At 41.0% G+C, this 27,607-nt stretch overlaps 1 protein-coding gene across 1 annotated transcript in view; it reads left to right on the plus strand.

Moving 5' to 3' along the window:
- Positions 1-15,708: 15,708 nt before the first annotated feature.
- The window catches only part of FHIP1A (FHF complex subunit HOOK interacting protein 1A), a 50,750-nt gene continuing 38,851 nt past the window's right edge, over positions 15,709-27,607 (plus strand). The window contains exons 1-3 of the mRNA XM_056855878.1: positions 15,709-15,824; positions 18,132-18,758; positions 23,533-23,691. Of these exons, the coding sequence (XP_056711856.1) occupies positions 15,720-15,824; positions 18,132-18,758; positions 23,533-23,691 (891 nt within the window). The 5' untranslated portion in view covers positions 15,709-15,719. The remainder of the gene's footprint in view (positions 15,825-18,131; positions 18,759-23,532; positions 23,692-27,607) is intronic.

Here is a 27,607-nt window from a genome sequence, read left to right on the forward strand (position 1 = left end):
GTGTTGCAGAACTAGCAAACCGTTGTTTGCATTGTAACATTTCAGAACACATTTAAGCACTAACTTTTAGTGTGCCACAAGTATCAGGCCATGAACACGATGCCACACCATGGCTCCATACTAAAATAAAGTGTCCTATGCATGCTGCTAAACATAACTGCTAAAAATTAATTATTTTTTCTCCTGGCATTTCAGAACTTCAGTGAGCCACAGTAAGAAATGTTGCAACTTGGACTTCACTGCTTGCTTTTGTGAGGAAGGGCTTCTGAGTTTGCCCTTAAATGACACAGATGACAGCAAAAATTGATAATGGGATAAGCCTATAAAAATCACACACTGGACAGTTCTGTGTGCAGTTCCATTATTTTTGCTGGCGCAGAACACGCATTTTGCTTTCCAAGAGTAAAGTGGTTAGATTGGCAAGATTTAAGCCATCTGCACACTAGATTGACTTGTCCAGGGATGATGGGAATATTTGCTGACGTGCTGCAAAACCTATGGACTAGAACAGATTATTCTGTACGCAGTAATGAGAAAAACTACCAGATTTGGTACTCTTTCATTATATAAAGGACTTTGGCTGTAAAGACTTCAGAGGAGGATGATTTAGAGCAGTGGTACTCACTCTGCGGCTCATGCAGAGCCACATTTGCTATTGCCAGCATCCAAAACACCCTCATGATTACTGTATGCCATGTTCTTTGCCACTTCAAACACACATGTACAATAATATGATATATAACAATATTACATGTAGCTATAACTTTTTATATTTTTGGAGTACCTGTGTGAATGTAGGGTTATCTCTCCCCCAGCTCTGCTAAACCTCAGCCAGGTCTTGTTTATCTGGAGAGAGGGGAAGGGCTTCCCCCTCCTCAGCATGAGGCATGTCAGGTGAGAATGACATTGCCAGGGTGCCCAGAGGAAGACCAGGTGGCTATGGAGAAAGGCGAGTAAAACTATCACCATCCCACAATGGCAAGCTTGCTTATTTCCTGGGTCACTGCTGTGGTGGGAGTAGTCGGTGGTTGTACTCACTGTGACCAGCTTAATCTCTCTTCATGTTTTGGGAATGAGAACACAGATGCTGTGGAAAAGGGTGGGGGGTTGTTGGAGAGAACGAGTCCTTTACGTCCATGCCTGGAACAAGGCTTACAGCTCAGGAAGCCTGATAGCTTGCCTGTCTTTATCCCTCCAGCAGCAGCTGCTTTAAATAGGGAACCACCTGCCAACCACAAGCTCTACTGGACAATGACCTTGCTGACTTGGAACATGAGAAGGGAGCCACACTAGGGAAGAGCCACAGGCAGCGTGTCAAAGAGCCCCATGTGGCTCCCAAGCTACTGAGCAAATATCACTGATTCAGCGAGTCCAGTGTTCTTGTGCTTTTTTCAGTGCTAGCTAGCATTCTTGATTGAAATCAGTACTATCTGTTGTTTTATATACCTCACCGTTGTGCAAAAGAGATCAGCACATTAAGTTTGTAGCCTGAAAGCTAAATCCATAATTTACAGTATACCCTAGGCAAATGATAAATAAACAAATCCCATCTAATACTGGTAGATCAACTCCAGCTAGAGTCTTCTTCCCAACCAACATCTTCTCCGTCTTGACTGGATCAAGCTTTAGTTAATTGCCCTTCCTCCTGAAGACACTGGCCTGGGACCTTCACAGCTGCTTCTGGAGACTTAGATGGTGATATATAGAAAGCTGTGTGGCTTTACATACAGATTAAAAAGCACTGGGGATATAATGGATCCTTCGGGCACCTCATACAACAGGTCCCAGCTAGCTGATGTTGCATCTCCTATGAAACTCTTTGCTCCTTACCAGCCAGAAGCAAGCAAAACCAATGCAGGGTTTCCCCTTTTACCCCAAACATTGATTGTAGTCAATCCGCCAAAATATCATCGTTGATTTATCAAATGCTCCTGATGTCTATCAATATCAGTAGCAATGGATTGCCTTTATCCAGGTGTAGCAGGAAGCTATCCATCTGGGCCAATAGAGCTGTTCAGACCCCAAACCTTGCATGAACCTATATTGAAATGGGTCCAGGGCAGATACCTCACCCAGAAATGCCTGCAGTTAATCTGTAGTTTTCTAAAGGAAAAGAAAGAATAATAGTAATACTTAACTTTTCTATAGCACTTTCAGAGTTCAAAATGCTTCACAGATTTTATTCGTGGTGGTGTTCTTAGTGGCCTCATATCGCTGGAACAAAAGGGGCTGGGTTTGACATGGATTGGGGTTTGCATGAGAATATTGATCTTATAGCAGGTATTTATAGGGTTGTCAGGCCCCTCTCCACCACTGGCAGGATGTTTTTGGGGCAGAGCCTGAGGAGGGCAGGGTTTGGGGAGAGGAGGGAGTTCAATGCCATAGAGTCCAATTGCCAAAGCGGCCATTTTCTCCAGGTGAACTGATCTCTATTGACTGGAGATCAGTTGTAACAACAGGAGATCTCCAATTACTACCTGGAGGATGGCAATTCTAGGTATTTATCATAGCCAGTGATATTTTCTGAAAATGTTCCATATTCATAAATAGAATATGATATGAACAATTATATTACAGTGAGTGTTTGCAATTGTCTTATATTTAGTAAACCAATTATTTTCATTTCACATTTCTGATCACAGCTCGTTCTCTATTTTTTTGTAGTTGTTGTTAGGCAGACATTCCTGCATTGTAAATATGTTCTAAGACAGACAGAGGTAAGATAAGTGGAGGATGTAAAACTCAAAACACACTCCCCATATTGCATATTGGCATTAAAGGTGAACAGGTTGCTGTTCTGGAACACTTTCTTGTATGTGTTACCACGGCATACAAGGTGGATGTGTTCCCACCGCATATAAGATGGATAAGGAAGAGTCTTAATTATAAACATTTTTGAACTGTTTTTCTTTGAAGTAGACATCATGTAGACTAGTCTTCATTAAGGACCTTTGATTTTGAACTAGAACTCTAGCCTTCTTCCTAACCCCAAGTCTTTTCTTAACTAAACTGAACTACTACACAGCTGAGATAAACCTGCCAGTGTTGGACTGAAATTTATAATTTTAATTTTGTTTTGAAGCTGCTTGTCTTCCATGTGATGTATAATGGAATACTGGCTTCCTATCATTTTTGTGAACTGGCTACTGAAAAAGGAGTGACAAATTTTTACTGTATTAAATTAACACAGTTTGTGCTGGTAAGACTTCCCTTTTCCCCCTTTCCTATCTGTGTACCTTTCACTTTAACATCATCAGTTTAATTGTGGTTGTGTGCATGTGTGTTATAAGTGACAATCAATCTAGATGTCTTGTGTTTACAGTTTTTCAGTGCAGAGGCTTCTGTTAATGAACGTGATCATTTACCCGGTGTCACTGTAGTATTGGCATGCTAAATAATTTAGTAGGCTGTGGCAGGTAGATAGCTGTGTACTTTCTCTGTTTCTATGGTAATACATTTGCTTAATGCAAATATTAGTCATTCTGACTACGTGGATCTCTAGACTCAGGAAATTTATTGGTGAGGATGTGGAACTCTGCCTGAAGTGATTCATTTTCAGTGCTGGTACAATGACAGGTCTGGATGTGGTGAACTGAGTTTGCTTGATAGCCACAAGATAGATAGAAGCTGCCTGGCCTGCATGCAGAATATGTGTTCTTGGGTCCAAGAATATTCTTGGGACCCAAGAATATCCCATGAAATTTTTTTGTAGGATCACTTGATCAGGCATTGATAGGTGTTGAGTGGAGGCCCCAAAGATGGCAGAGGTCGAGAGGCAAGAGTACGGCGAAACTTTTATTTTTGGCAACTTGTGTTTAAGCCCTTGACATCATGGGACCTGGTGTGGCATGGCAGTCAGGATATTCCCCTCACACTTCCTATTGTACTTGCAATCGAGCAAACTTGGAACTAATCTGGTTGCCTTAGCCTAGTTGATGTCAGAGTACTACGGTTGCCAACTCTGGCTTGTGAAATTCCTGGATGTTCCCTGGGTAGTACCCAGGTAGAGAGGGAACTCAGTGGTGATATTATGCCATAGAGCAGTGATGGCAAACCTTTTAGAGACCGAGTGCCCAAACTGCAACCCAAAACCCACTTATTTATCGCCAAGAGCCAATACGGCAATTTAACCTGAATACTGAGGTTTTAGTTTAGAAAAAACAACTCATACATTCATATATTTTGCCTTAAAAGAAAAACACAATAACAGAGCTTTCAATGATACAAACAACTTTTTATTGAAAGGTAAAAGTTTGCATTTGGCATGCATCTCTCCAGGACTCGTCCTCTGCTCAACCACCGGACATTATTGTATGTAAGTAAACAATTATACTGTGCCTGAACCTCCTCAAGAAGTGCTTGAAACTGTCGACAATTCAGAGCACGGGCCATGATGTAATTCACCATTTTTGTGACATCTTTGAGGACATCGTCAAATTTTTTGCTGCTGTCCCTGGCACAAAGAGCTTCTTGATGTATAATACAGTGGAACTGAATGACTTGATGTTTTGTTTCTTTAACAAAGAACTGTATGAAACCAGATGTTGCCCCCACCATAGAAGGTGCCCCATCACTAGTAATTGAAACCACTTTTTCTGGTCTTATGTCTTGTGACAAAAAAGCCTCCATCACAGCATTGTAACATAAGAACATAAGAAAGGCCCTGCCGGATCAGGCCAAGGCCCATCCAGTCCGGCAGTCTGTTCCCACTGTGGCCAACCAGGTGACTCCAGGAAACCCCCAAGTAAGCAAGACTGCAGCAGAATTCATCCTGCCTGTGCTCCACAGCACCTAACATAATGGGCCTGGCTCCTCTGATCCTGGAGAGAACTGGTCTGCATCGGGACCAGTATCCATTTGGACCAGTAGCCACGGATATGGCCCTCTCCCTCCACGACTGTTACTTTACTACCTTTGCCTGTATTTTCCTTCCTATCATTGTTTTATCCCCCGTTGCAGGGCAGCCCTGAGTTCTTCCACAGGGGAAAAAGGCCACTAACACGCGGCTTAAACTAAGAAGCCAAACGAGCCCCCCCCCTGCGGAAGACCTGCCGCCATCAGGGCCGCCGCACGTGGCCCGGGCTGGGTGGCAGCAGCTCAGCTAAGAGAGAGGGAGGGGCATGGCAAGGCGCTCCGGCTGGGCAGAGCCGGAGAGGCCAGCGGCCCCGACAAACAGCTGAGCTGCGGCCGCAGCTCAGCTGAGAGAGAGGGAGGGGCTTGCCCTGGTGCAAGGAGAGGGAGGGCGCCAGCGCAGGCATGGGGGGCATGGGGAGAAGGAGCACCGCCCTCAGCGCCCTCACCACGGCAACACGGCACAGCCCTAGGCAGACGCGATGGCTCCCTGCGTGCCCACAAAGAGGGCTCGACGTGCCGGCTCCGGCACGCATGCCATATGTTTACCAACACGGCCATAGAGTCTACCCTTTGAAGCTTCAGTGAGGAATGCTGCAGTTTGGGAACTATTTGTGTTTTGGGAGAGCTCTAGCCAAATCTAGGCATTGGCAACCCAGGTTTTCCTGGGTCAGATTTTGTGTTGCTTATGCTGCTTTATTTCCATTTGGGCTGGAATATTATCCTCTGAAGGCACTATTTCCTTTAGCCTTGATTCTGTGAATATTAACAAGACCAGCAGTCATAAGGATGCTAGATACCTGTTTTGTGGCTCTAGTTGTATCTTGAATCCGGCTTCTACAGCATCCCATTTTTGCTCCTCATTTTTGGGTCCCTGCTGCTTGGTGGCATCCGTACTTGCTCACTTCTTGGACTAAATGTATCTCTCCAGGGATAGTCCTTGGATTATAATAATATAAAAATGGACCCAAGAAACCTAATAAAATATTGATAAACCCTGGTATATAACGACAAATCTCCACTCAGGCATAAAGTTTAACAGGCAACCTTGGAACAGTTGTTATTGTACATTATAAAGTTGGGGTGGGGAGCCATGCATGCCAGATATCCCTCCTTAAGCTCACTGGAGAAAGCGTGGGATAAAAGTGTGATCAATAAGTAAGTATCCAGGTATGTTAAGTTGACAAAAAGCAGGACCACAATGACCTGGTAGTAAGGTACAGTACATGATAATATTCTGTATAATTTATGTCTCTAATATAGGATAAAAAATGACTTTTTTCTTGTGCTTTCTTGATACGGGTCTTAAGAAAAGTTGTTTTTTTCCATCATAATGGCACTACTTACTCTCAAAGGCTCATAATTTCAAAGCAATCATTGCACAAATAGATGTGATTCTAATATACTGTTCTCTTGATGTGGTTTAATATTATCCTTGGGAATTAAACTTTTTCAAGCAGTATAAATTGTGCTTATAATAAAGGTTACAATGATTGAATTTAACATTAACACTAAGATGATTGCATTCTGGGCTTAACATTAAGAGGAGGTATGCAAGCAGATTTAACCAGCATAATGAATTGCAAGTTTGACTCATTAGTTCTTAACCGAGTCACGCATTGCAGATAATGGCCCAATCATCTCCTGCTACTGCCTACCAATATCGTAAGCAAAATATTGCTTTAACACAAGTCATATCATTTACAACAAGCCTTGTCTGGTCTTCTGGGCTAGTTAATATTAGTATTATGTTTCAATACTTATGGATACTTTACATTTGGGAACGGTAAAAGATTACATCAGTAAGCCTGTGAACCCTGTAGTTGCAATAGACATTTAATTTCAATTGGAACTATGTGTGCTGTGTCTCCAGTTTGCGCCAGTTTTCGTTCTACTTCTTTGCTTGAGATTATGTACATTTCACTAGTGGAAGAAATACAACAGCAACAGAAAAGGCTATTTGCTAAGTTGTTCTATATCTGTGTAAGCTAGAAAAGCAGTTGCTGTTACCACAGTGGTTATGTCCAAAATTAGAGTTGTTGGTAGGGTTGCCAGCTCCGGCTTGGGAAATACTTGGAGATTTTGGGAGTGGAGCCTGAGGAGGGTGGGATTTGGGGAGGGACTTCAATGCCATAGAGTCCAATTGCCAAAGTAGCCATTTTCTCCAGGGGAACTGATTTCTATTGGCTGGAGATCAGTTGTAATAGCAGGAGATCTCCAGCCACCATCTGTTATTTGGTTTTTACCATCTGGAGGATGGCAACCCTAGTTGTTGGTAATACATATTCTCGCATAAAATATTTAATATAGTATGAGTAGTGGTCCTATGTATCCGAGAGTTGTGAACATTATGATAATTCTGAATACTTTTCTGGGCCTTTCTTCTATTATACAATATAGCTGTGTGTGTGTGTGTGTGTGAAGTGCCGTCAAGTCGCAGCCGACTTATGGCGACCCCTTTTGGAGTTTTCATGGCAAGAGACTCACAGAGGTGGTTTGCTAGTGCCTTCCTCTGCACAGCAACCCTGGTATTCCTTGGTGGTCTCCCATCCAAATACTAACCAGGGCTGACCCTGCTTAGCTTCTGAGATCTGACGAGATCAGGCTAGCCTGGGCCATCCAGGTCAGGGCACAATATAGCTACTGTGGTACAAGATGGCAATTTCTTACTCCTGCCTGAACTGATAGCCAGTCTTTTTTTTACAATTTTATATATTTATTTATTTTAAAAAATTGTATCCTACATTTCTTTCCTTACAAAGGCCACCAAGCTGGCCAACAATTTCAAGCATGCATGATAAAATCATATTTTAAAACCATTTAAATTAATCAATGAAATATTTTGTACATTTGGTAAATCAAACAACAGGCCTTTATGGCTTGGAGCTGTGGGAAAATAGAGCACTCAGTCAACATAGTCCATCACATCAGTTATCTCTTTACGAAATGTGATGCAGTTTTCTTGAGTTGTCAATTATTGAGTTTTTACACACAAAGTAAATGTGAGCAACTAATAGTGTGATAAAATAACTCTGGGGTGCAGTTAGAAGGTGTATTTCTACAACAGAAATGACGCGTGGAAGGGGCTTCCTCTGAAAAGACTACTTCCAGTAGGGTAAAACCTCTTTCAGTACCCCATGTGATTGTCTGTATGTAGCGTGTGGCTACCTGCAAATGTGAAGCTTAGCTGAAGGAAATAGATTGCAGGTTGTTGTAGTGTTCCAAGGAAATTTTTTCCATTAAAAAACACTATATAATATATTTTATTAGGACCAACAAAAGTATTACTAAATAGGGGGGAAAGATGCCTCCTCACCTGCTGTATTTCTGCCCATCATTGCCCCACCCCCTGTATTTCCTCCTCAAAAATTATCATAGCTTTTGTATGTAGCATGCTATTTGGTCCTGACAAGTCCTTGTTGCCCGGATCTGGATGGTCCAAGCTAGCCTGATGATCTTGTCAGATCTCAGAAGTTGAGCAGGGTCAGCAGTGGTTAGTATTTGGATGGGAAACCACCAAGGAAGTCCAGGGTTGCCATGCAGAGGCAGGCAATGGCAAACTACCTCTGAATGTCTGTTTCCTTGAAAACCCCATGAGCGGTCGCCATAAATCAGCTGCAACTTATTAGCACTTTACACTCACTTTACACACAGTCCTGGCTATTCCACCCTTAGATCATTGTTCATGGACCAAGCCATAATGAAAAATAGAGCTAGTTCTGAACTGCAAACACATACAGTGATGTAGTAGGTTTTGTAGCTATAATAGGTTTTGTAGCAGCCTCTGAGTGTGCAAGAAGTACACAAACTATTCTGTACCTAAAGTGTGTCTTCGGATTATTTTTGCATTTTCTTACACAGCTTGCTATTGTGTTTAATGCTTTGGCCGTCAATCGTTGGGGCTGCCTCTGGCCCACCTACATGAGATTAAGGCCAAATGGAAAGCAAATTGGCCCAAACAGGAAGGGACTAAATTTTGCAGTGCACAGGTGCCTGCCAGGGGTGTCTGTATAAAGCTGGCACCAAAGAATTATGGATTAATTCAGCCGCTGAAGGCAAAATAGTCTGCTGGGATGGGGGTCAGCAAGTTCTTGTCCCCCTGTCAAGCAGACTGCCTAAAGGAAACAGGAGCACGGGGATAGGGGAACGTCAAGAGACCTGGAGGTAGCCATCATGGCAATGGGGTTGAGGGCTTCTGAAAGCACTGATGTGATACAACAGGTTCTGTCCTCAGATCCTGTAAAGGGGTAGAGCAAAAAGAACATGAACATTGGATGATGTGGTAAGCACACATTTCATGTTGAAGGGTGGGGCCTGGAACACTGGGTTGGGACTGTGTCTTTTGAAGCCAGCCAATGCCCTTATCAATGATAAAATTTTTTTGCAAAAATGGTGTTTACTGATTGCTGGTGCTGTCCTCTGCCCACTGGATGGACACCTGACTTTTTTTTTTGTTGGGATGGGATTTTGTTTTGCCTTCAAGTCACAGCTGACTTATGAGGACCCTGTAGAGTTTTCAAGGCAAGAGATATTTGAAGTTGATTTGCCATTGCCTGCCCCCACATCAGGACCCTGGTCTCCCATCTAACTACAATCCAGGATCAGGGCTGAGAGTGTGTGACTGGCTCAAGGTCACCCAGCAAGCTTTCATGTCATGCCCAGGGTCACCCAGCAAGCTTTCATGGCATGAGTGGGGATTTGAACCTGGGTTTCCCAGGTCCTAGTCCAACACTTTAACCACTACACCACGCTGACTCTCCTGGATGGTACACAGAGAACTTATAGGTTTTTCTTTATGCAAGCTACATTGAAGCAAAACTTGAAATAGGAAATCAAAATGTTATTGAGTAAATACATTCAGATTTCCTTCAATATTTGACAGCTGGCATCCTCCTTGAAACTCTTCTGCCATAGTGTTGCAAGATTAGCAAAAAGAGTTAGTGATGTCTGAGGAATGCAAAATCTGTGACACAGATGGCACCTTTTAATTAAGTGGGTTAAAGTCTTCTCAACAATCATGGCTTATTGCAGGCCTTTTTAAAGATTGGTGTATTTCCCTCTGGTACTTTCTGTAAAGAACTCCCAAAATGTTTCAGAAAATCTGAGCTAGACGCTATCTTGTCCTCATTCATTTTTCTCATCATTCCTTTTCTTCCTGTCAATTGGTAGCTCCTTTCCAGTATGAGATATTTCAACATATGATTAGTGGATGATTCCCATACCTTTCTTTAAATTTTATGTCATGCTACACTGAGATCTTTTAAATTAGTTGTGCTAAATCACATAATACTGTTGTTATAGCAACTTTTCACACACCTATTTTTTCTTAGCTTGTTGCCCACAGACAATTGTGTTAATCACTTGTGGCTGCTGATAGCCTGCGAGAAAAGACAACCAAATGATTTCTGTTTACAAAGCTTCCTAACTAGTCACTACAGGTCAACAGGCAAATGGACTATTTATTTCATCTACAAAATAACTGATGGCAACCACACATCTGTACTTAAATTGTTTGTACCCTTCAGGATGAGAGAAAGGTCTTGCTAATAGAAGTGAGTTCTAGTCTTATGTATAATTTTCTGCTGTAATTATATCCAGTCATGCTGTCCATCCTTCAGTGTTCTCTATTATGTGGGGAATCTGCGTCTGATAATTTGACTGCTACTACAAATTGAAACCACATATAATTACTCGATTATATAAGAGAGTTTTACCTATATTATACAATGGCTAAAATCTTGGAATCTAGTTTCATTACATGGGCGAATTCTCAGGTGAAAAAGTCACTCACTGTGATGAAATGTTGGTCTTGATGTGTTGATCAGGTCAGATCCTTTTTACACAATATTAAATTGTGTATATGGGGGAGCATGGGCTTGAGATGCCATGACTAGTCCTTTGTGTCATGTGATGAGAGCCAGTTAGGTGATTAATTGCAACAGAATGGAGATTGTAGATGAACTGCTGATATTTGGCTGCCCGGTATCAGATCTTTCCTGACTTTCACATAGCAATTGGCAAAAGCTGTGAAGTGCTGGGGCCTGGCTGATAGAATGCCTGATTTGAATATCACTCCAGTACCTTAAATTTTTCCAAACTGGTGATAGAGCTGGCTTTGGCAATGCCACTCCCTTCTCCTCTTGTTCATGTACAGTCTTGATTGTTGGGGATAATTATATATTGGTCTCTTGGTTGTGACAGAAAACTGTTGTGTGGAAGCAATCCAAGCATAGTTTAGGTGAGAGGTTGTTGCAGGCATGATAAATTCCAGAAAGGGCCTTCTTTCTATAGTTTATGCCCGTTTCATATGGCAGCTTTCAATATCTCCTTGGGTTGCTTTGATGCTAATATGGTTGTTTCCCCCCACTCCAGCACTGTATTTGCAACTTTAACAAAGCAAAACCATAAATAGCTTACACCTTGCAATTGCTTCTTTCATCCTCCTAGGGGCTGCTGTTTCCTTACAAGATCTGTGTGTGCCTCCTGATTTAGTCTTGAATGTATTTGTCTGGGAACGATATTTCACTGATTTCCCCCCCCCACACACACACAAATTGTATCATTCACTTTAAAGTAGATGTTGTGGGTCATACTTGTTAATCCCTCATTTTTACTTCTCAAAAAAATGCATTTTTGTTGGGCTGCCATTAGCAATTGAATCAGCAACATTTTAATTTTGGATTGCTCAGCAGAAATCCACTATGACTGCATTCAGATTTCAAACTTAACCATAGTTAAGTAAAAATGTGCACTAAATTAGCTTGTTGCTGGGATTGTGTGTTATTGCTGCTCCCCCCTTCTCCCCCCAAGAAATCTGTTAGAAATAACTCCAGCTGTCCATGATTCATAAATTCAGGTGTGCAGGTAAATTAGAATTAGCACGAAAACCAACTCTGGCTAACATTCATGTTTACATTGGTACATCACAAGTAGCTGGACATACCTTATCACATTCTGTATGAATAGGAAAGAGGAAGGTGTGCATGTGACCCTGAAAACAAGTTGGTTTCATGAATATTTTAACCTCAGTTAAATTTGCAATCTGAATGCAGCCCATGCATTAGTTCTGATTAATTCGTTTGAAAGTCTGTCCCATTGCTCTACCAAATGGTTGTCTAGGCACAGTTGAACAAAACCATTGTTCTGTGCTGTGAAGATAACCTTTATATTGCTGTGTTTTGCCATTCTGGAGTCATGTGTAGATAAAACCATTCTGTTTATACTTTTTCAGACTGTTATTAATTGGCCTGCTGTTCAGTTTCTACAATACTTTATTGCTAGTGTTTTATTTATGCATAGGAGAAACGGCCACTATCAGACTGAAACATTCAAAATTCATGAGTTGCATTCCAAATGAAATCTGTTTTCACAGCTAATATGCTTTTTCCACTTTACTTTTGTTTGTTATTGTTGTTCTGGGTCAAAAAAGGGGTATGTCACTACAGATTTTATGCAATATAAGGAGAGTTACATACCTAGGTGGTGATTTTGGTTTTGAATGAGCCTGAAAGTTCAGTAATGCTGCTGGTTTTTCTTGGAGGTTCTGAGCTCATGCTTACAGTGCCTAGTCTCTCTATTACATTTTTTAATCCTATTCCTTTCTCCAAGAAGTTCAGGTGGTGTATTTAGCTCTCTCTTTCTCCATTTTATCATCTCAACAGCCCTATGAGGTAGTGTAAATGGCTGGCCGCCCTGACCTGGATGGCCCAGGCTAGCCTGTTCTCGTCAGATCTCAGAAGCTAAGCAGGGTCAGCCCTGGTTAGTATTTGGATGGGAGACCACCAAGGAATACCAGGGTTGCTGTGCAGAGGAAGGCACTGGCAAACCACCTCTGTGAGTCTCTTGCCATGAAAACCCCCCAAAGGGGTCGCCATAAGTCAGCTGCGACTTGAAGGCACTTTACACACACACAAATGGCTGGCCTATGGTCACCCAGTGAACTCCATGTGGTGTTTGAATCTGCCTTTCCAAAGTTCCACTGAGATGTTCTACTCTACTCAGGCATTCTTTCCTACCTCCCCCCTGGTGCCTTGACCAATCCTTGGCTGACTACTTCCACTTCATCTCCACCTTACCACTTAATATCTTTTGTGTGTGTATAGCTCTTCTATAGAGGAGGCTGAGGTTGGTTCCCAGATCCCAGTTTGTTCCTAGTTCCCAGTCCCTTATTCGCATTTCCTAGTTCCCGAATCCAGCCACAAATATTGAGGACAATTTAAAAGCTCTGCTTTGATTTTAATAAGGAACTGGAACAGCTGCATGCCCTAGGCACCCCAAAATAAGGGTTTGATCACCATTCACCATACACCTCCACATTCGGGGGACTCTGCCCTCCAAAGGAACATAGGCTGGTCCCTGGTCCAAAGTCCAGTTCTTGGGCCAGCTGCTCCAAAGTGGGGTGCCCCAAGGACAAATGCAGATACAGGCATGGGAACCCCGCTGCACTGCACCCCAAAACAATCTTTGGTCCACCCCACATCCCCACATTATAGAGAGTGTCCCATGCAAGGAGACATACAGTGGTGCCTGGTCCAAACACTGGTTCCGTTGTGTTTTAAGCGTGTGTGTGTTTTTTGAGAGGTGGTCCTGTTGGAGATCTCCAGACGTGCACATTTAAGTTGCTATTAATTTTTTATTATGCAGAACCTTTTTCCTGGGGGACAGGATGTGTGCAGCAAAGGTCTTTTAGTTCTTTAGAATGACAGGTGTGCATGTTAAACTTGTACACTCTGTCTTAATTGCTGTACTTGTCAAGCAGCCCATTAATTAACACAGACTACTTCCAAGATGGCTCACCAAGATTTACGTGTGGAGCGGGATTCTTAACGTGAAGCATCAGATAGCAGAATACATTTCTCGCCCAGTTTTACTAACTCCTCTTAATCAGATGGCGCTGTTAGCATCCATGTTGCAAAGAGTAACAGAAAATACGAATGCATAAATAAAAACACAACCATGGTAATAGAAATGTCTGGTAAACATCCCATAGTTTTAACTCTCTTCTTTCCTCTTAATAATTCCAGAAGAGTAGCTGTGAAGGAGTCTTGTGGCTGATATATAGTGGCATGAGGGTGATGTATGTTTTCACTGACAGACTGATCAAGGCACACCCAACCATTATAGGCTGGCACTTAATTTGCATGAAACCATACTGTGTCTTGAAGTGATTGTGTATGAAACATCATTGTGTATAATCCTTTTTTAACTGATGAAGAACATCTTGTAACTGACCTGCTTTCACCAGTCTTCTGATAAAGTAATAAAATGTGCAACTTTTATGGCCACATAAAATTCTACATCCTTGTGCTTTGCCGAACTGAACCTCTTGTTGCATGTCTCCAAGATGTCTGTTTTATATTTGTTATTTAGTGGTGGGGTGTGTGGTGCTTTGATATATTAAACTACATATAGAGTGCAATCCAAAACCAAGTTATGCCCGTCTAAGCCAAATTACACCATGAAGTCAAGTGTGCATAAAGGTAAAGGTAGTCTCCTGTGCAAGCACCAGGTCATTCTTGACCCATGGGGTGACGTCACATCCCGAGGTTTACTAGGCAATCTATGTTTACAGGGTGGTTTGCCATTGCCTTCCCCAGTTGTCTACGCTTTACCCCCAGCAAGCTGGGTACTCATTTTACTGACCTCAGAAGGATGGAAGGCTGAGTCAACCTTGAACCAGCTACCTGAAACCGACTTCCATCGGGATCGAACTCAGGTCATGAGCAGAGCTTTTGACTGCAGTACAGCAGCTTACCACTCTGCACCACGGGCTCATCAGAAGGATATACCGTAGTTCTGCACCGTCAGTGACATAAGGCTTTTAAATAAATATACAAAAATTGAAACGTTGAACTGAAAAATTCATTGAGGTGCATCCCAACATCCTGCTCAGCTACAGATGTGTGTTTTTCTCTGGCATGAGAAGCCTTTTCCAAACATGAGAGCTTCCTTTGGAAGAGCCTCTTGCGGTGGAGGAAGGCACGACTGCTATAGGAGTGGCATGGTAGGATGCAACCCAGTATTCTGTGTGTGCTATAAGATTTATCTGAACCAAATGATACATGCATTACTTAGGTAAATATAAGCCTTTCCCCTCTGTTTTATAATGACCTTTTTATCATTGGTACAAAGCTTGATGTTTTCATTCTGTTTTCTTTAAAATATTGTTATTATACACAGTTTGTTCTTGTTAACAGAAATGTCAAGTGTTTGGATGAATAGCTGTTTAAGTCAGAATGACTTTTTATAAAACCTTTAACTTCACAGGGTGTCATTGTTAGTATTGCATAGTCATCAAAAGAAAACACAAGGAAGGCCATGGAAAAAACTGAATGTATTTTTCTTTACACCAAATTTAGCTTTTATTTGTAGTTATGTTCCTATCAGTAAGTCCCCAAATATCAAATATGGCCAGAAAGTGGTGGGCCGTCACCTCCTCAGCCCACGATCTTCACTCACCTAGCTACATTTTATATCCTGTAATTATTCCTCCAGAAAAAATAACAATGTGTCCTATAACGTCATCGTAGCTATAGTGATGCTCAAAAGAGGGCCTGAAATCAAACACTGAGCACTGTGACAGAGATGTCGATTAGTTTAATAAAGGAACTATAATAGGCCAAGCAATTGATACTAACAGTGAAAGACTGGACCCTGTTTTTATAAAGTCATAGTTTCCCCATTAAATTATTAAGGAGATACTATTTTGTATTCCTACAAAATCTCATTTGTTGATTTGTCTGTTTTCTTTATTAACCTTGCAGATCAAAGATGCCTGTCCAGATGTGACACCTGTAACGCAGTGTCTTGCTACACAGACAACAAAGGAAATTGACTATGGCCTAGAACAATTGACCTTTGGAGAGTTTATGATGTCCACAGTTGCGAGTGGCAGAAAAAACCATCAGGCCGTGAGCCTGGAAGGAGTTGATCCAGAAACCTGCATGATAGTCTTTAAAACCCACTGGTCACAGGTAATGAAGCACAGGAAAGCATATCTTATTGTATTGATTCTTAATGTTGGTTGAAAGGGGTTCACTTTAGTAAAAGACTAGGTTGTGGTTTGACTGACCAAAATACAATCTACTTCTGTGTTGCAGTACATTGTTGATGCTGAAGCACATTCTTTGAGGTTTTGTGTTTTGGAAAACTGTAAAATCTTGCTGCTCCATTATTTGGTACAGCACATTGTGTTTGCTGCAAGAGGACATAACAGTGTTTGATGAATGAATGAGGGAGATAACTGGGAGATCTAGGTAGTACTGCAAATTAAACAAAATGCGAAATAAAACTCATATTGTGACCTATTATAGGGTTTAAAGGGACCATTTGAATTTATTTATATAAAATATTTCTGTCCTGCATTCTCAGTTTAAAAATTCTGTGTAGTTAGCAACAAAATACAAAACAGTAAAATGAAATGAAACAATCAGCATTTTAAAAATAAGAAACAAAATCAGAGATTTTCGTTAAATCAGAGATTTTAAAAAACCAACAATTTGGCAATGTCCAGAAAAATGAGATCACTTTCTTGGTAGGTAAAGTTCTACAAATGTGACACCTGGTGAATTGCTGTGGGGAGGGAGTTCTTATTGTGGGGTGCCTCTGTAGAAACCATCACATTTTCAGAGGCCTGACACCTCATCTCTGAAGCGAGGGGGACATGGATCAGTGTCTCTGAGAAAGGTGTGAACTGACAGATTTGTGAACACCACTGAGATATCCAAGAGAATCAGCAAGGTCACACTGCCACTGTCTGCTGGTGAAGGTCACCAGACAGAGTGACCTCAGATAGTTTCAGTTACAAAACCAGGACAGAAGCTAGATTCGTTATGTTTTTACCTGCAATCCAGTGGGCAGACTACTTAAATCATATCAACTGATGGGATTTAAGCAGCCTACAGGACTGCAGTATTACAGACTAATATATAAAGGGAAGTCTGTTTAGTTGGCTTTGTTGATTGTGTTCACTGAGGTCGGTAGAGTTTCAGGTGGTCTTCTTTCCCCTGCTTGTCACCCGAGATCCCTGTACTAAAGAATTTGCACTGAGATATGATTCAATCAAAGCTTGCATCTTATCACTGAATTATTTCTCCTCCTTCTCCGGAGTAAAAAAGGTAAAGGTCCCCTGTGCAAGCACCCGGTCATTCCTGACCCATGAGGTGACATCACGTCCCGACGTTTCCTAGGCAGACTTTGTTTACGGGGTGGTTTGCCAGTGCCTTCCCCAGACATCTTCCCTTTACCCCCAGCAAGCTGGGTACTAATTTTACCAACCTCGGAAGGATGGAAGGCTGAGTCAACCTTGAGCCAGCTACCTGAAACCAACTTCCATCGGGATCGAACTCAGGTGGTGAGCAGAGCTTGGACTGCAGTACTTCAGCTTTACCACTCTGCGCCATGGGGCTCTACTCTCTGGAGTAGATTGTAGAAAAATGGTCATTTAAAAAAAATTGGTCTATGAGATTATTATTATTATTGTAAGCCACCTTGAACCTCAAGGAAAAGCAAGGTAGAAAGGTTAAAATAAATCAATAAATTTTGTATGAAGGTGATGTAGCGAATTAATCGTATAAATTACTATTGTTTAATCCACAGTTGACGGACTGATATTTTATCGATATTTTATTGGGATTATTTATTTATTTTTCTCTTCTAGTTATGTATGTCAGTGTTTTGCTTCTATGCCAATAAAGGTTTGATGATGATGATGATGATATTGTTTAATCCTTGGTGGCTGTACTTTATGTGTAGAGAATCGTCATTTAAGGATTATTTGGTTGTGTTATGTCTTTTTCTTGTCTTTTGTAAACTATTCTTATTTAACAGAATGTTTTTTAAAAGTAAATAAATAAATAAATCTACCTTTCTTCTTCAGCTTATAAGGATTGTCTCCATTGGTGGTATTTGCAAATTCTTAGTTTGAGGCAATTGCAATAAGGTTCATGTGTATTAGCATGGATGCAAATCTTTATATAGACTAGTATATACTAGCAAGTTCTTTCTTTCAGGGGAAATTATGCACATTTGTAATCTTGTAGATACGTAATTCATATAGAAATTCCTTTTCTCCATTTGTAACTTGTTGGATATTTAATTATCTATCCCTGCTTTCTATGCTGAGGTATATTTCAAATGTACTTCAGTGAAAATGATTGTACCAATGCAATACTGAACTGAACCTGTCAACCCTGAAGACCTGACATTAATGTAAAATAGTATTAAAGCAGGAGTATTTTGAAAAGTGTTCTGATTTGAAAAGTTATTTCACTTTTCCATAGGTTGTGAAAATCTTAGAGAAGCATGACCCTTTGAAAAACATTCAAGCAAAATATGGAGTCATTCCTCAAGATGAAGCCAGCACTGTGCAGAATTATGTGGAGCATATGCTTTTTTTGTTAATTGAAGAACAAGCAAAAGATGCTGCAATGGGACCTATCTTGGAGTTTGTGGTCACAGAGAATATTATGGAAAAACTCTTCCTGTGGAGTCTCAGGAGGGAATTCACAGATGAGATGAAAATTGAGCAACTGAAGATGTACGAGATGCTTGTCACTCAGTCCCACCAGCCCTTGCTGCATCACAAACCCATCCTGAAACCTTTGATGATGTTGCTGAGCTCTTGTTCAGGAACCACAATATCAGCTGTGGAAGCAGAGCTGGTGGTACTACTGAACCAGCTGTGCTCAATTCTAGCCAAAGACCCATCCATTCTTGAACTATTTTTCCATACTAGTGAGGACCAAGGGGCTGCAAACTTCCTAATTTTTTCCCTGTTGATTCCGTTCATCCACCGTGAAGGGACCATAGGCCAACAGGCTCGTGATGCACTACTTTTTATAATGTCACTTTCTGCAGAAAACAACGTAGTTGCTAATCACATAGTAGAAAACACTTACTTTTGTCCGGTGAGTTTCTTCTGTTGTCTTCTTCTTATTTTGACATGATCTTTCCCCCAGTGTTCTCCCCCCCCCAAAAAAGCATAATTCAGTAGGATTAAGTAGGTGTTGTCAGATACGGCCTTGAGACATTTAAGAAGCCACCAAATTGCATTTGGAAAAATATGATGTATTAATTTAAGCATGCAAACTAATTCTTGAGCAGCACTCTTTTTAAATTATTTATATGCACACAGAAGATTGAGATGTAAAATGAATAAATTATGAATAAAATTGATGCTATTTAGTGGGTTAGAACCAAAATATTTATGTTGGCATTTGGGATGAATTACATTAGCATTTCTTAGAGTGCCATCCTATGCCTTTCTTTACCTGTTGACTTCAATGGACTTAAAACCATGTAACTCTGCGTTCGATGGTACTGTCTGTGTTCTAATGTGTCAGTTGATAATCAGATAGCTAAAAATTCTAATGTTTTATTTTTTTCAATTAACATGGTAACAATACTGGTACTTAGAAAATCTCTTCCCCTTCTGTTTAGTTATCTTTGGGTATGTTGTCCTGAAATATTTTAAAAAGTGAATTGAACTGTGTGTGTGTCTCTCCCCCCCACCATATTTTCAAACCAGAATTCATGGAGGACTGAATTTACAATTTACTCCAGACTCATTTCCATTATCTCTTGGCCCAAATGCCCCACATTTAAAAAACAAACAAATACATAATTATATGTTCCCAAGCATGCATGCACATTTAGTGTTTTGGGCATGTGTGATAATTTGTGACTCTTTTATAAGTTCCCATTCCACTAGGAATTCAGAACTTGGCAGACAGGTTGAGATATATAAGGCTTTACTTCTGTAGTAACTTACCACCCATGGTTATACACATGGGTTACTAGGAACAGGAGACGCGCTGCGTTTTGCCCAACTGCATGCTGATGCCAACCAAATTCCTACAGCATTTTGATAGTCTCCAAAAATGCTTCTCTTTCTATCTGCAGTATTTAAAATATTTCCATGTGCAAAGTAAAATGAGTTGAGTTCACACAATTACTGTACACTTATCTGTTAAGGAATGTTTTGTCCTAATTGATGGAGTGGCCACAGGGGTGTAAGCAGAATGGGGGCCACAGTTTACAGCACTCGTGAAACAATTTTCTGTTGTGTTTCTTCTGATTTTTTTTAAAGCTTTAGAATTACAGCAGTACAGAGCAAATGCAGGGTGTAGCAATGGAGTCTCTAGTTGACTTTATTTGAATGAATCTCAATAGTCATTTTACAAATTTTCCCCCCCAAGATAGATACCCTTATTAAATCTGTGCTGTAGCTTCCATAATTGCATTTGCCAATTAATTTTGGGAAAGTCTCTTTACTCTGAAGATTAAAGCCAGCTATATTAACCTTGAAGCAGTAGGGGACCACGACTGATAAATACATTCCAAATTAGAATGATTGCTTTAGCGTATTTAAAGTCAGACCAGTAATGAGGCTAGCTACCCCAAGTCTCTAACACAATGGTAGAGTCCAGAGTCCACTTCTAAAAACATAAAAGATGCCCTGCTGGATCAAGAACAGTGGTCCATTTAGTCCAGCATCCTGTTTTACATAGTGGCAAACCAGTTGCAGTAGAGAGCCAACAGACAGGGCATAGAGACCAGGACTTCGCACATGGTTGCCTCTTAATATTGGTATTAAGAGGGTTTACTACCTCTAGGCAACTCTTGAGGATTGCTCGCTTCACGAGCACCCATAATTCTGAATTGGTGGTCTTGAGAGTTCAGGATTCTATTTCTCTGATAGTCTAGAGCAGTGGTTCTCAACCTGGGGCCATATGGCCCCCCCAGGGGGGCAGGATATTCCAAGGGGGCCACAGGTGAAAATTGCTATGTGCATTTTGTGTGGCTGTTTATGCTTCTTTGTTCCTTGGTTATTTACAAACAAAACATTTAAATAGCTACCTTTCTACCGGTAGGACGGGGCCACAGAAAGGAAACAAGGTCGGAAGGGGGCTGTGGTCGGAAAAAGGTTGAGAACCACTGGTCTATAATGATGCTGTAGGAATTTGGTTGGCATCAGCATGCAGTTGGGCAAAACGCAGAGCGTCTCCTGTTCCTAGTAAAAAAGCCAATGGCCTGCTGAGCTCATAGAAGCCCTTAGCTTTATAAAGTTATCTGGATTGTGACCATAATGTATGGTCACACTATGCCAAATGTCTGAGAAGTGTGTCGCATAGAGTTGGTATGTGCAGTAGACACAAGATCAGAAAAAATGAGGACCATGTCAATAATTACTACTTAGCTATGACAATTACTGGGTACCTTTTCTTTTGGTGCCCCCTCCCAACTGGAAATAATTTAGGGGCAAGGAAGATGAAATGCATCATACTGGGCGGGGGAACCTCTTCTGTACTCTTCCTTCCTTTGAAGCAAAGAGACTTGGAGGAATGTAAGGTACATTGGTTGGAGTGTCAGATTCAAACTAGCTAGATAGGGATCTAAATTCCACTGTTCCATGGAGCTTACTGGGCTCCTATGTTCTCTGAGGAACAAGGTTGGCAAATAAGGACCCCAGGTTGGGGGCACATCGGAAGCTGTAATTCTACTGCACAGGTGAACCAGACTGAAGTTTGGCCAGCTGAGGCCTGCCTGCCTGGCCCCACCCAGGAGGGAACCTGGCCAGCTCCCTGGTTGGCTGGCTGAAGAATAGAGCTGCAGGGGCCTGTGCTAGCTATGCAAGGGGCCTCTGGAGATGCTGATGATCCCCAAGAAGATGCCGCTCGGTACAAATGGGCCCCCTGATAAGTCAGGAACCCGTTCTTCTGCCTAACCTGCCTCAAATGGCGGTTGTGAGGGTAAAAGGGAGGAAGGAAAATCGTATTTGCTGCCCTGAGCCCTTGCAGGAAGGGTAGGATAAAAATATGATGTCTAGAGAGAAGATACTTCTCTGGGTAGGAGGCATATGGATTGATTCAGGGAACTAGGGTAAGGCTGCAATCCCAAGGGCATCTTCCTGGAAGTAAGCTCCATTGAATAACATGGGGTTTACCTCTGAGTAGACTTGCTTAAGATTGCTCTCAAACCCTAGGAACTAATACTTATTGACAAGTGCTAGTTGGCTACATTTGCTTCCCTGGAAATAAAACTGTTGTTATGTTGATTTTCTTGTCACTGTGACTAAGGCTGCAATCCTATGCACTCAAGTGGGAGTCAGTTGTATCAAACTCAGTGTGACTTCTTTTTGAGTAAAGATGCATAGAATTGAGCCACACAATATGATTAAAATTGTACATAGAAAGAAGGTCACTTTCTTCTCCATTGCACATTTCTTTTAGTTGTAGCTTAGCTGATGGAATAAGCAGCTGGTAAGGGCAGCACATATTCCAGTGAATTCACAGAAATACAAGGCTGGCAGTCTAATTTAATCTGTCAGTCGAAAAATTAACGTTTCATTTCAGCACCATTGGAAAATCAGATCTATCTTCCAAGTAGTCAAAATGATTTAATAGTAAGGAGCCTGGCTTTAATAGGCTCATGTAAAACTAAAGTTGTATGACTGATAATATTTATTCTGGCCATGTCTCTGTGCTTATTGCTGGAAGAAGCCATCTAAAAGAGAAATTTATCTCCACCAGTTCACATCAATAACTATAACGTGTTTTTGAAGAAGGTCGTGCTTCCTTTTGTGGCTCCTGCTTGGATGAAGTATTTCCATTCACTCAGAAAACTTCTGTAAGGCTCCACTTGATCTTCTTTCAAGTACTTTCCTGTGTTGAGCCACCTGCTCCACAGTTCCCAATAATGTAACTCCATATGTATAAAGTCATGTTTATGAGTAATATAGTAAATCGTTGGGTAGTATTTCCCCCCTAGATGTTAATAGGTGTGTCCCAGAGGTAGCTCTGTTCCCTTCAAGATTATGGAGTGAGATAAGAGTAAGTGAGATAAGAAGCAAAAGTACTCAGGCTTCTAAATTGCAAGTATTTCCATGAATATATTCTGGGGAAAGAGGCTACTGGGGCGAAATTAGCTCTGTGAACTGCTTGCCTCCTTTCCACCCAGAATTGGGGCCGAAGTGGAAGGGTGACGTCTCTTCTCCTCCATTCAAAGAATGGCTCAATAGAATGCATGCTTGCCATGTAGAAGGTCTCAGGTTCAGTCCTGAACATCTTCGGTTAAGAAGTCTCCAGTGGTAGGTATACCTCCTTTCATACTTTGTTCAGAGGTATGAATGCTGCAGCACACGTGGAAAGCATGAATCTATCCAATTCTGTGGTAGGAGAGACCCATAAACTAGCTAGTTGTAAGTGCTTCTTGGTAGTGAAATAGATAAGAAAGGTTTCTGACTAAACGGTGATGTTGGAAACAATTGTAATAAACTCCTTGAAGAGTTAACAGATCTTAATAGATCTTACAAGCTAACTTGAGTTGTGGGGAAAACTTTTAATATTTTTCAGTTTAACAGGTATTTTAAAATGGATCACAAGCTACAGATTATAGATTTTGTGTGTGTTGGTTATTTTAATTGTGGTAACCGGACAGCAGCAATTTTCTGTATTTGTATTGGTGCACATAGAAATACATTTTATGTGAAATAAATATGGGCTATAATGGCAGTACTTTGTGCCAGTACTCTCCCAGTAATCATGACACTTGGGGGAAAAATTGAACCCCCCCCCCAAAAAAAAATTCAAAACTATTTTGTGCAAGCTAGATGAACCAACTATGTTTATCTTTTTGAAAGAATGTTAATAGCATTGACTCATCCCTTTTTCTTTAATTCAGGTGCTAGCAACAGGTCTCAGTGGCCTGTATTCATCTTTGCCTACAAAGCTGGAAGAGAAAGGAGAAGAATGGCACTGCCTGCTGAAAGATGACTGGCTTCTTTCTCCAGCCCTTGTCCAGTTCATGAACTCCCTAGAGTTTTGCAATGCAGTAATACAGGTAATACTTAAGAGGGAGATTCTGCACATGAAAACACTCCTGTTTGAAACAAATGCTGACAGGTGGTGGTTTGATTGTCCCAAACCTTGGTTTAGGGTTATGTGAATGAGCCTTAGAGACAATCAGTCTCTCTTCATCTGAAACTTTCCAAATCCCTTCTTTTTACAAGAAGCCCGTAGTGTGCCATTACGTTTGAGCCAACATGCTATGGTTTGTGGTTGCCTTCCAAACCAGAATGGGAAACCGTGACTTTTTTTTTCTAGGTCCGGGTCCCAGTTTTGCGAGCAAGAGCCAGCCATAATTTGTTTGTGTTTAATTTCCTGCACAGAATTTCCTGCACAGAATTGTGCCAAGAGGTGCTAAGCCCATTGTTCCATGTAGCAGCTAGGGTTCAGCTGAATGCTGCCCAGCACCAAAGGAGCACCCTCCCCATGGCCCCTGGCCATACAGCTGATAAACTGCTGGCTTAGGTGAGCTTTCTTTATCAGTCAATGCCTTGAGGTGCTTGCTGAGTTTCCCTGCCTATCTAATTTTTAAAAATTCTATTTATTAATTTAATTTTGTAAATAATGAAAGAGACAGGTTTTATTCGTTCATTTATTTTCAGATAAACTTCACTGTGTTGTAAGTTGCCACTAGGTGGCCTACCAAAACGTTGGGTGATTCTGAACTAGAGCAAATCATAGTTTGCTGGTTTGGGTGTAATGGCATATTATAGTATGCTGCAAAAATGGGAGGAGGAGGACTTGGCCTGTGTGAGGGCAGATGGGATGCGCAAAGTCAAGACTTGTTCATGTAACACTAAGCCGTGGATTGGACAGCTGGTCCTGCGCTGTGGTTTGAATGTGGAGTTTAATGTGGAGTGGCTGGGGCCACTCATGCTGGCCTGCACCTTCCAGTGTTGTGGGCCCCTGCGCCGGTGGAGGCCTTAGTCGGCCTCCAAAGGCCTTTGGGTCGAGCCACCGGCGCATTTCAGGAATGCGCTGCAAGTAGCATACAACATTTGCAGACTGCATAAGGTTCAATTTGATGCAATAAAAACATTTCAGTCTGGGGTTAGGTTAGTCCAGCTGAACCAGGAACAGACATTTATTTTTTATATTATTGCATTTTTATCCCGCCCTCCCCAACCCAGAGGCTGGGCACAGAGCGGCAGACATGATAGTGGCTTCTCCTGCTTCCATCCCTGTCCTGGTTCTGTGTCATATGGCAGTAGGTCTTTCATGACTGCTGTGAACAGAGGATGAGTCAGGCTGTCTGAACCAGTGTTTGATGGTTTTCACTTGCCTGATTTTCTTTGCTAGCTTTCTGTCATGCACCAGTTGGGCTTATATCATCATTTTATTTAATAATAAAGATAAGACACATGCCAGTTTCTGTTTGACTTAAAGCAGATGCCTGTATAATTGGGATTCATGTGCTGAATATCACCAGTGAGTATAATGCAATTTTTGTATACTATAATGAACATTTTTTTTTTAAAGGATGGTTGGTTGATTAGCCTTTGATTCTAAAGTGGATAGATTATATACCATGAGAAATCTTGTGCTTGTCTTAAATTGTAAAGAATGTGCTGCTTTTCATGATCATGTTCTTTTAAGAGTGAAAAACCTCCCCTCCCTGTGGAATTAAATAGTTGTCACTGTTGTTGAGTTGATCAGAAGGTTAAATATGTTTGAACAAGACACATTACATTACTCTTGGCCTGCTTGTATTTTTTGTTCTTGATTATTTCTTAATTAGATTATCTCATTTTGATTCTTTGTTGTTCTTCAGTCTAATGATAAAATCAAATTTTAAATCTCTTTGATGCTGAGCACAGGCCTCTTCTTACAAGTCTATACAGTGTCTGTAGCTTAATTTGATTCGTGGAAGCTTGCTCGTTACCATTAATGAAGCTAAAAGAGTTTACGGCTACATAATTTAGGCTTATAATTTTTGAAGGTCTGTGTAGTTTAAATGCTGCCTTTATATCTAAAATGATACACATATTCTGATATGGAGGCAACAACTTGCTTTTCTTTTACTTCTATGTTGACTTCAGAGATCAAAGTTCTATACTTTAGTAAATATTTACTATATTTATAGAGCAGTAATGGCATCATTAGTGCAGAGTTTAAATAGAAAACATTTCTCAAATTTAGTATTCAAAAGTAATGAAAGGTTTAGTTGATAAGCATAATAAGCTAGACGTGAATTGAGTGTTTAAAGAGAAAAGACGTCTTTAGAAATGAATTACCACTACTGTAGCATTCTGCCTGTCTTTCTCAGCACAGGACCTGAATGTGCCTGGAATAGTGATGGTAAATTGTGAACATTATCACTTATGGGCAGTGACACTTGGTCACTAGGAGAAGGTGAGAATGTGCTGCTGCTTTTGACCAGGTTCTTATCAAGTCTCGCCATCCCTAATTATCGTTGTGGCAGTGAGTGACTACTCAGTTTTATACACTGGATGATAGGAAATAAAAATGCAAATTGACATAAAATGCCTCAACTACAGTTAAATAGTTAGGAATAGGCCATGGTGACACATGCTTCTTCCTCACTGTAGCACAAATTTCTCTTGCCATAACAGTTCTATCAACGTCAGTCTTAATTGTGGTTATTACAGATCATGATGACTTCTGGATAATCTTGGTTAGGAATAACCATGGTTAACCTATGGTTAGAGAAGATGCAATAAATCCTTCACTAAACAAATAGTGCACAATACCATTGTTCTCTCCTTTTCCTGTAGCATTTTGCCTGAACCAATCAACTATGAAAAATCCTTTTTTATTTAGATGCAGCACTAATGTATGCTTTATCACTGGATCACTTGAATTTGCAAATTAATTCATTCATTTCAGTTCTCTTTCCCTTTTTCTTTACTGGTTTTCAAGCAAGGTGTCTCTTATTCCTTTCCTGAAGCAAGGATATTCCACCTGAAAAAAAAATCTGTTCAGGTTCACAGAAGAATGTTCTCTTTTGCTCCCACAGAAGAAGCTGTGGTACGGCTTCATTAAAGAAAACTCTAATTCAGTTCTTTTTTTTCACACTGAGCAACGTTTGCTATTGACATTCCCAACCTTGTACCTGCAAAAGATGAGAGAGGCTTGTATAGTTGAGGTGGTAGGTTTTTCCCCATGAAAGTGCAATTTCTGTTTGGTTTTTCATTGATTCTGCAGTGGGTCTATATGCTGTGCTCCTTAGCTAACTAGAAATTTTTGAAAAATATGTATGTTGATTGCAGCTTCCAGAGTTATTGGATGTTTTATTTTCATTTGGCTTATCCACAAGATGATGAAAAAAATTAGTTGATTGGAGAAAATCCATCCAGAGAAGATGTCTTAAGATAAATTACTGTTTTCTGTTTCTTCACAGGCAGCCCAATCCTAAGGGGGTGGGGTAGTTAGTCGAGGGTTGTGGAGGGCACCACTGTGCTGCCTCCTGAGAGGCTTCCCCGGCTGTTAATAGAATTTCCCCTTTTAACATATAAATTCCCCTATAAACATAGAAACATAAAATCCCCTTTTAACATATAAATTCCCCTTTAAACATATAAGTCTAATGCCTCTGTCTCTGACATAATGCCTTTTTTTACTAAGTGACAGGGATCCCAAGGCTACATGGTCAGTGGCAAGATTTGTTTCAGTCCTTATATCCCTCAAACATTAGATATATGCTGCTCAAGATCAATGGATCAATGAGCTTCTAAGGGATAAAAGGAAAGAAAGGTAAATAGAAATTAAAAATGAATTTTGAAACAAATCCTGTGAAACTCTCCCATTGAGTTCCATGGGGTTACGCCAGCTATTTTGCTGCAAAATGGTGCATTCCCGGGGCTAAAGGCAGCTCCATCCCCGAGAACACGTCCCCAGATGTCAGCGTGAGTTCTAGTGCTGGACAGTACACATGGCTTGTGCTGCTGCAC

This window comes from Euleptes europaea, chromosome 9 (assembly GCF_029931775.1).
Source record: "Euleptes europaea isolate rEulEur1 chromosome 9, rEulEur1.hap1, whole genome shotgun sequence".
In the NCBI taxonomy this organism is placed as follows: domain Eukaryota; kingdom Metazoa; phylum Chordata; class Lepidosauria; order Squamata; family Sphaerodactylidae; genus Euleptes; species Euleptes europaea.